Source organism: Felis catus, chromosome E2 (assembly GCF_018350175.1).
Source record: "Felis catus isolate Fca126 chromosome E2, F.catus_Fca126_mat1.0, whole genome shotgun sequence".
NCBI classification, from domain to species: domain Eukaryota; kingdom Metazoa; phylum Chordata; class Mammalia; order Carnivora; family Felidae; genus Felis; species Felis catus.
In genome coordinates, this window is record NC_058382.1 from 3,792,354 (window position 1) to 3,802,429 (window position 10,076).

General features: G+C 51.6%; 1 protein-coding gene across 4 annotated transcripts; it reads right to left on the minus strand.

Annotated features, from left to right (window-relative positions):
* Window positions 1-4,122: 4,122 nt before the first annotated feature.
* On the minus strand, window positions 4,123-9,682 carry TSEN34 (tRNA splicing endonuclease subunit 34). 4 transcript variants are annotated; one of them, XM_006940883.4, is made up of 5 exons: window positions 9,529-9,682; window positions 8,552-8,798; window positions 8,040-8,301; window positions 7,632-7,889; window positions 4,123-4,619 (listed from the first exon to the last, which is right to left on the minus strand). In XM_006940883.4, exons 2-5 carry the CDS (start codon window positions 8,792-8,794, stop codon window positions 4,432-4,434), a joined length of 951 nt encoding a protein of 316 aa, XP_006940945.2. In that variant the 5' UTR covers window positions 8,795-8,798; window positions 9,529-9,682; the 3' UTR covers window positions 4,123-4,431. The 4 variants fall into 4 exon arrangements, with proteins under 4 accessions (XP_006940945.2, XP_044901828.1, XP_003997493.2 ...); XM_045045893.1 differs by having other exon boundaries at window positions 9,645-9,666; XM_003997444.6 differs by having other exon boundaries at window positions 9,469-9,607.
* Window positions 9,683-10,076: the final 394 nt, after the last annotated feature.

Sequence of the window (10,076 nt, forward strand, 5' to 3'; positions counted from 1 at the left end):
ATATCAAGACACCTTTATTGCTCTTAAGAAACTGCAAGGGTTTTAGGGGGACTGTGCCAGGAATGGGGCTGAAGACCAAATGTGTATTTCTCATTATAAATCACACCAGTGATCATGGTGAGGCAAATAAATCAAGAAAGAAGGGGCATACAGGAGGGGTGTTCAATTTTTGGGTCAGGTTACCATGGAAGGCCTGAGAAGGTGATATGGAAGGAAAGGCCAGTGGGCAGTGGGGGACAAGACCATGTGGCTACCAGAGGAAGAGCATCCCCAGTAGAGTCATGGGAGCCCGCGTGGACGGAGCAGCATAAGCAAGGAGCGGGGCACGGATGGGGACGGAAAACGTGCACCGTAGGGCCTTTGCTTTGACTTTGCGATGGAAATTACTGGAGAGTTCTAAAGGGGAGGGACACGTCAGACCCACCTATTGACCCAATTACACCAGCCGCCAGCCATGCTGTTGAAAACCGATGACAGGGGCGCCTGGGCGGCTCATTCGGTTGAGTGTCCGACTTCAGCTCAGGTCACGATCTCGCGGTCCGTGAGTTCGAGCCCCACATCGGGCTCTGGGCTGACGGCTCAGAGCCTGGAGCCTGCTTCCGATTCTGTGTCTCCCTGTCTCTCTGCCCCTCCCCCGTTCATGCTCTGTCTCTCTCTGTCTCAAAAATAAATAAATGTTAAAAAAAAAAAAAAAAGAAAACCCATGACAGAGGGGCAAGGGTGGAGTCCAGGGAGAGGAGTCAGGAAGCCACTACAGTCATCCACGTGCGTAATGTCGTTGCCTTTGCCAACGTGTTGGCCGTGAAGGTGAAGTGGTCAGATCAGGTCTACAGCGTTTGGAAGGTAGCACCTATAGAGGTTTTTCTTAGACCAGTTTTAGGTTCGAAGCAAAGGTACAGAGGAGTGTGCCCCCTGCCCCCACTCATGCACAGCCTGCCTCTCCCATCCTCAACATCCCCTGACAGAGGGTACATTTGTTACCACCGATGAGCCCACACAACACGTCATTAGCACCGAGGCCGTAAACATCAGGGGTCACTCGTGGTGCTGTGCCTTCTGCGGGTTTGGACAGATAATGATATATATCCAACATTTTGGTCTCACAGAGTAGTTTCACGGGCCTAAAACTTCTCTTTGCTTCCCCTGTTCATCCCTCCTCCCCAACCCATCAGCCACTCATCTTTTCAGTCTCCAGTTTTGTCTTCTCCACAAAGTCATACAGTTGGAATCGTATGGCATGCAGCCTTTTCAGGCTGGCTTCTCTTACTTAGGAGTGTGCATTTAAGGGTCCTCCATGGGAGCGCCTTGGGGGGCTCAGTCACTTAAGCCTCCGACTCTTGATTTCAGCTCAGGTTGTGATCTCACAGTTTGTGAGCTCGCTGAGAGCACAGAGCCTGCTTTGGGTCTCTTTCCGTTTCTCTCTCCCTCTCCCAAAATAAATAAACTTAAAAAAAAAAAAAAAGGATCCTCTATGTATTTTTGTGGCTTGACATTTCGGCTCTCTTTAGCACTGAGTAGCATTCCATCATCTGGAGGGACCACAGTGTATTTTTCATTCATCTACAAAGGACCTTGGTTGCGCCCGAGTGTCGGCAATTGTGAATAACGCTGTACTAAAAACATGCACGTGCAGGTTTTGTGGGGTCATAAATGTCGGACTCCTCTAGGTAAATCCAAGGAGCATCACTGCTGGGGACAGTGGCACCCACTGCGGATGGTGAGGGTACACTCAAGTTTTGTGAAAACTCTCCACACCATCCTCCCAAGTGGCTGTGCCACCCTGTTCCCTACCAGCCAGCCGTGAACCAGAGGTCCTGGCGCTCCATGCCTCGTCAGCACTCGGTGGTGTCGCTGTTCTGGATTTCCGCCCTTCACGCAGGCATGTAGCGGTATCTCACTGTTGCTTGACTCTGCACGGCTCTGATGGCACAGGGCGTGGGGCACCTTCTCACGCGCTTGCTTGCCAGCTGCGGGACGCCTTCAGCGAGGTGTCCGTTAGGGCCTCCGATCGATTTGTTTTTTGGGCAGATTGTTTCTCATTGTTGACTTGTAAGAGCTACAAAATATTTTGGACGACAGTCCTTTATCAGCTGTCTTGGACAGGACTTTCTCCGTTTTTCATTGTAATGAAGTCCAGCTTACCAATTCTTTCATCGGGCACACCTTTGGTGTTGTGTCTGGAATATCACTGCCACACCCACGGTCATCTACGTTTTCTCATTACCTCCCACAAGTGGTCTAGCTCTGCATTTTATATTGAGGTCTATGATCTATTTTGAGTTAATGTCTGTAAAGGGTATGAGGTCCATATCTGGATTTTTTGTTTGGTTTTTGCATGTGGATGTCCTTACAAATTTTGTTTAAGCAAGCTCTAGGCCCAACATGGGGCTCAAACTCACGACCCTGAGATCAAGAGTCTACTGAATGGGCCAGCCAGGCATCCACATGTTTTTTAGTGAGGAATTTTTGAGAGAAGACATAGGTACTGAGTACTGAGTCAACTAAGTACTTTGTTGGAGAGAAGAGAGAGCCTGGAGAAGATATTTACAAGCCAGTTACCAAAGAGGCACAAAGAACAAAGCATTAACCAGGCTGGGGTTAGTGTCCTGTTTTAAATTAATCTAAGATTACTGGCAGTTGTGGTTCTAGCAAATGTGTTTACTGTGAAGGGTAGGAGAGAAAGAAGAAACTGGGGGCACAGACTGAGAAACTAGAGAAACAGACTTTCAGCCCCAGAATCATTAACCATGTGACTAGACTTCAGTAACGAAATCTATTTGACAAACCTATACATTTAAAATATACCTAGGGGCACCTGGGGTGGCTCAGTTGGCTGAGTGACCGACTTCGACTCAGGTCATGATCTCACGGTCTGTGAGTTCAAGCCCCATGTCAGGCTCTGTGCTGACAGCTCAGAGCCTGGAGCCTGCTTCAAATTCTGTGCCTCCCTCTCCCTCTGCCCCAACCCACTTACATTCTGTCTCTGTCTCTCTCAAAAATGAAGATTAAAAACAAAATTTTTTTTAATAAAAAAAATAAAAAAGAATTTGGGAGCACCTGGGTGGCTTAGTCAGTTGGGCATCTGACTCTTGAATTTGGCTCAACTCATGGTCCCAGGGTCATGGAGTCAAGCCCCATGTCAGGCTCTGCGCCGAGTGTGGAGCCTGCTTAGGATTCTCTGTCTCTCTCTGCTTCTCCTCCCCCAACAATTGCACACACACTCTCTCTAAAATTAGAAGAAAACAGGCACCTGGGTGGCTCAGTTGGTTAAGTGTCCAGCTTCGACTCAGGTCACGATCTCGCGGTTTGTGAGTTCAAGCCCCATGTCCGGCTCTGTGCTGACAACTCGGAGCCTGCTTCAGATTCTACGTCTCCCCTTCTCTCTGTCCCTCCCATGCTCATGCTCTGTCTCTGTTTCTCAATAATAAATAAACGTTAAAATTAGGGGAAAAAAAGAGGGGGGAGTCCCTGAGTGGCTCAGTGGGTTAAGCATCCGACTTCAGCTCAGACCATGATCTCATGGCTTCTGGGTTTGAACCCCACCTTGGGCTCTGTACTGACAGCTCAGAACCTGGAGCTGTTTCAGATTCTGTGTCTCCCTCTCTCTCTGCCCCTCCCTGGCTCGCGATCTGTTTGTCTCTCTTAAAAATAAGTATTTAAAAATTTTTTTTTTTAAATTAAAAAAAAAAGTATAGGTGTAGGGTAAAAATAATTCTAAAAATAATTCTATACACCTGAATAAACACCACCCAGGTCAAGAAAAAGACCACCTCCAGCATTCCCCAAGCCTCAAGTGCCCTTCTGGACACTCCCCTTCCCTCCCCTAACTCCTGTCATGAAATTGCAAACTCACGTCCTTCTTTTCTGCAGGTGTATAGGCATTATTTCATTTATGCCTTTGTATGCATCTGAAATGTTCCGTGACAATCTTTTCAAAAGGAGGTTCAGTGCGGTGGACAGAGTTCAGACTCTGCAATCAGCAAGACCAAGTTTTAAATGTCAGCCTGCTGGATACCTCCTAGATGTGTGACCTCCTTCAGGCCTTTCCCTCGCCGGCTTAAACAAATGCAAAGGCCCACGCTTCCCAGGATTGCCGTCGGGATTGAAATCACAGACTCCATGTTTATTCAACAAGTTTACTGGGACCTGTTGGGACCTGTGCCCGGTAGAAAACAGACATGAATCAAACCCAGTCTTCACCCTCAAGAAGCTCACAGTTTGGAAACAGGTAACTACAAAAACATTGCAGCCAATAAGTGCTTTGAAACAGGGAGGGAAGTAAGAAGGTGTAGTGTTTATAAATCCGGACTCAAAACTTAACCGCAGAGAGAGGGAGGAGGGTGTTGAGGCCTCCCGCGCAGATGTGAGCATGGGACCATCTAGAAAGGCTCTTTCCACAGATGCAGCCACGTCCCCCTAGGTCTCTGGAGTTCACTGCAGGCTGGCCCACTGCAGGGAGGTGTAGACCACCTTACCGTCAGGCTGAGGAGAACACAGGAGCAGCGTCTTTTTGACGCTGGTTCCCAGGCGGCCGGCAGAAACCAGGTCCTGGAGTGGAATGGGGTCCCCAGGAGCCCAGCACTGAGCAATGTAATGGGCGTGGAAACGAAGTGGGTCACCTGGGCAAGAGAGAGAGACATGTGGCAATTTCCAGGGGCAGAGGGCCGGAAGACGCTGGAATGTCCATAGGTAGGACATGGGAACCATCTTCGTAATCGCTATGAATATTTAAAAATAGCTATTCTTGGACCCAGCAATTCCACTCGTGGAATTTTTTTCTTACAAGGATAGCACCCCTAAAATGCAGAATAAAGCTCTTCACCCTGTTATCATTTACAACCGCTAAGAAACAGAAATAACCAAGCCACAGACTTGTTAAATTCAGGGTCTCTCAGTAACACTGGATAGCATACAGCCTTTAAAATCGAAACGGTGTACCAACTTGGAAAAGCCAATGATACAGTGGGACAGGGGCAGGAAGCTGCCACACACCAACAGCATAATCGTCCTTAAACGACAAACCGAACAAGTAACTGAATATGTCACTGTCGTGACGTAAGAACCAGGATCACAAAGTCAGGGAAAGCCGTGAGGAACACATAGGACATCACGTCAATGTCCAGGAAGAAGTGACTCCAAGAGACTAAAAGAAAAAAAGAATTTACAACGGGACGGAGTAATGAATAGATGGGATAACGGAGTTAATACAGCAAAGGGCCACACAGTAAATATTGTTTTGTGGGTCATGTTACAGGTACACACCTCGCTCCTGTAGCACAGCAGAAGCCACAGACCATACGTAAATAAATGCATCGGCCTGCGTCCCAGTAACTTTCTCTTTAAAAACTGGTGGGCCGCATTTGATGGGGGCTGCAGTGTGCCCCTGGATTAGATAAATGTGATCGAGCAGAGTAGGAACCAGTGGGGCACGACACAGAAGATTAAGTGGTAGGTAATGGAAGTCTCCAAGAGCAAGGCTACGAGACATCCCATCTGACAGGGGAGTGTCATGGCAACAGGAAAACAAGGCCCAGGCTGGCAGCTGGGCCTCCAGCAAGAACCCGGCCAGGAGCCAGGCATCTCTCTGCCTGGTATGATACCTGCTGAGAAGTAAGCATCAAAGACTTGAGAAGTTACCCCAAAACTGTTCTTAGAGGCTTACTGTCTTTAAAGTTCAGGAGGATTTACTGTTAGAAATATTTAAGGGGCGCCTCGGTGGCTCAGTTGGGCAAACGTCCAACTTTGCCTCAGGTCACGATCTCGCGGTTCGTGGGTTTGAGCCCCACGTCAGGCTCTGTGCTCAGAGCCTGGAGCCTGCTTCAGATTCTGTGTGTCTCTCTCTACCCCTCATCTGCTCGCGCTCTGTCTCTCTCAAGATAAATAAATGTTTAAATATATTTAAGGGATCCAGACCTTGACTATTAATCTTCAGGGGACAAGGATTCCACGTATATTTCATATACTGAGTATGTATCGTTTTAGAAATATTGATCCACTAGAGCTAACAGGCCAGTCTTGTGATTCAGTTTCAAATGTGTGATCGAGTTATTGGTGGGGTCAAACTTTTTTTAACCTGAAATTTTGTAAGTGTATTAACAGCATTAGAACATATAAACTTAAAAAGCACCCCATTTGTAGTTTTTTAGATCTGAGTTAGCGGCAAGTTCTATAACCAGGAAAACCATTTTCCTTAAAAAGGAAAATATATTAAAATTTAAAATGCAGCTTATCACATTGAAAATTACTTAACTCCTTTTGCAAGTGGGATCAAACTTAGACCAAGAGTCCCCTTAAAATCTGCTAGACTGAAAAGATTTATAAATTGAACTGGAAGCTTCAAAAAGAACTGGATATTAGCATTCATATGATTAGTAAACTGACTATTCATTTTCAAAACCAAAATAATCTCTTACATACGGGAGTCTCACACACACACACACACACACACACACACACACACAGCAGCAGCAGCAGCAGCAGCAAAGTAATCAAAGTGTGGTTATCTGCAGAGCACAGGGCAGGCACACTGTCCTGGGTTCCTAAGCCAGTCCCTTAGTTACGTGTTCAGTCTCAGAAGAGACGCAGGCCCTCGCCTCACCTCAGACACCCCAGTTGGTCTCCAGTGAACAGCTAAGACCTGACTACTTATCAGGTGCTCCTATCTTTCTACATTCTCAGGAGGAACAAAGAGGTTGATTTTCCTGCAGACTTATTTTTCTTAACCTTTCAGTTACACAATAAAGGCACTCTTACTACAAATTCAAAAATTAACTGATACAGCAAAAGGCTCGTGTTCCTACACCTGATGCAAATTCCCTCCCAGAGGAAACCACTGTACTTGGGCTGGAGTCCGTGTTTTCACACCTTTTTCCACTTGTTTGATAGGATTCTCTTCATCTACTCACACCGTTTTATCTTAAGTTCTGTCCACATTCTTTCACTGGAGCCGTAATTTTTAATGCTACTTAAATAACATGCATAAGACTGCACGGGAACATAAACTATAGAGTATTTGACCATACACGTTTTTGACAAGTGGTTCTTTTTCTCCCCCTTTGGTCATCTTTTCATAAATGTACATGGACCTACGTTACTCTGACGACTAGCACCAGTGTTTAACTGCTAACCCATTCATAATCATTCTGGGGGCACCTGGGTGGCTCAGTCGGTTATGCGTCCAACTTCAGCTCAGGTCATGATCTCGAGGTTCGTGGGTTCCAGCCCCACGTCGAGCTCTGTATTGACAGCTCAGAGCCTGGAGCCTGCTTCAGACTCCGTGTCTCCCTCTCTGCCCCGCCCCCGCTTGTTCACAGTCTCTCAAAAATGAACATTAAAAACAATTTTTTTTAATTCTGCTTGTTTTCTAATATTTCACTACTTTAAAGGATCCTGTGATGATGATTTCTTGTATGTTCTGTGCACATATCTAAGTGTCTCTAAGTGAAATTTGGGGGTCAAAGTAAGTGCTTAATGAAATTTACTAAACTGCCCTCCAAATGAGCTTGGGTTCCCAAGTGTCTCCTGTCCTTCCACAGGTTTCAGACGCTGAGAAAAGGCAAAAAGGAAACATGCGGACTGTGGAGGGGTTGTGAAAAAAGGGGCCACAACTGGAGGTCCCCACCCAAACTCACCAGGATAGACCAGGAAGTCACCCCCAAACTTGCCAGCAGCACTGAGGAAGAAGCCTCGCTCCCACAGGTCTCTGTAGATGCTGTAGCGAAGTTCATGGAGAGGACGGCCAGCATGGGGCCAGTCTTTGGACTGGACGCGCCAATCCAGGGGTCTAGCCTTGATGGGTCGGGGCCTAGCAGTGGCCAACTGGACCAGCAGGGCAGACCTGGGCAAGGGGGCCACTCCATCTGAAGGCCCTGGCTGGGGAGAAGAGGAACCTGGGGGAGGTGAATCCAAGAGAACTGGGTGAATTCAAGGACGACGTCTTTTCATCCTCCAGGGAGTCCCAGGCCGGGATTCCAGCCAGGATTCCCAAAAGACCTCTCCCTCCCTTCCCCTGGTCCCTGGACTCCAAGTCTCAGCCTCACCTGCTTCCTCGTGCTCTCCAGAAGCCTGGCTGGCACTGGCCTCATTCTCCGCGGGAGCCTGGTTCCCACCGGCCTCCTGGCTCCCACCGGCCTCCTGGCTCCCGCTGCTCCCTGATTCCTGTTCCAGCCTCTGCTTCTTCGCAGCCTGGCCCTCCGCAATCTTCTCTAGGAGCTCCTGACGACGAGTCTCACGGGCCTCGGCTGCCAGGGCGCTTTGCTCCTGGAAGTCTTGCTCTTGCTGGCGTTTGAAGGATGCCAGAGCCTGACAAGTAAATCAGCGAGAATCCCAGGATCCAAGTATATCCCGCTTTAGAAAGCCAGGTATCCTGACCCCCTGACCCCTCCCAACCTCAAAGCCCGAACTCGGGGATGCCAATCTCCTGCACCCACATTCTTCCAGAATCGAGGACGCCCTGACCCCTCCCACCTTACGGACCGAACCCGCGGAGTCCAGGTGTCCTGCCTGTACTTCCGCAGGTCCAGGGCGTTCGCGCCCCTGGCCCGCCCCTTACCAGGCTGTGTTGGCGTGGATCCGGGCGCGGGGCGCTGACCAGGGTCACGGCACCGATCTCGGCCAGGAGCCGCGCCTCCTCGGGCATCAGCAGCAGCGGGAGGCCCAGGCGCGAGTTCTGGCGGGGTCCGCGAGGCAGGGCGCCCACTGTGCGGCCCCCCACTCCCAGACGCTCCCGCAGTGCCTGCACCGCTTCGGCCCCCCATACCAGGGAGCGGCCGTTCGCCACCTCCACCACCAGCATCCTCCTGCGGGAGCCAGGGGAACACAAAGGTCACCGACTTAGCGCTCCCACCGCTTAGGGGTGGGGAGTGAGGGGGCGGGGGTTCAGCGGGGCCCCGCCCCTGAGCCCCGGGGGTGGGGCCTCGTCAAGGCAGCCTTTGCCACCTGCTGAATCTCCAGGCCGAGCCCCGCCCCCTCAGCGATCCCGCCAGGCCCCGGGGCCGCCGAGACAAGACCCCGCCCTCCGCCGAGTCGCTGGGGCCCCCAGGACCCCGCGGTCGGCGTCCCGGCCATCTCGCCTTCTGGCTCCGAGACAAGCCTCCGCTAGTGCAGGGCCACGCCCCCTTCGGGTGGCTCGGAACTCGGGCCCGCCCCCTTCCGAAGCCCCGAGGCGCGGCCTCCGGGCCCCCTCGCACTGGGTCGGACGCCCACGACAGAAGGCCCGCCCCCGCCCGGCGCCAGATTTCGGGCATTCGGACCGCCTCGACGCGGCCGAACTCGCAGCCCCGCCCCCTCCCGAACGCAGCGGTCCCGCGATCGGGCATCCTCGGCTCCCGTCAACCCCGCGGCCAGGCCCCGCCCCCTCCGGCCTCAAGCACTCCCAGTTGGGGAGTACCCGCCCCACTGAGCGAACCCCGCGGCCGGAAGCCCCTCCCCCTGGGCACCACGGTCCGTTCTCCGTCCGGGCGGGCTCACCCCCTCGTGAGCGCTCCCCTCAGAATGCGGCACCGTCCTCTGACAGAACCAGTTAGTCACCTCGTAAACACCAACTCGCAGTCCCGGCGGAGCCACCCCCTACGTAGCGCGCCACGCGCTGCTTCCTCCACCCCTCCGCATCCCGACCCCCTGCGTCAATTTCGTCACACCGCCACCTCAGCGAAGCGGGAAGTCTAGGATCCGCCCCCAGCGGCGCCGTAGCCCCGCCTTCCTCGTAGAGTGGAACACCTTGGCCCCGCCCTCGCGAAGGGAACGTCCCCGCCGCTAGGGTTCCGCCACTAGAGAAAGTGTGGCTTATTAACCTGGCCCCGCCCTATGGTGACGTCATCCCCAGGCCCCCGCCCCCTCCGGCCGGGATGCTGTTCGTTCCGCCCCTTGAAATGTTCCAGATCGCTGCCTCCTTCGTGTTGCCTAAGTCTGTGGCCCCGCCTCCTTCTCAAAGAACGAGACTTCGCCTATCTCCTAACCTGGGTCACTGGTACCCAACTATGCTCGAAGGAAACCAACGATATGACCCCGCCCACATCCGGCCGAGGCTCTTGGCCCCGCCTACATCCGAATGGAGACCTCCGAACGGAGGCCGAAGC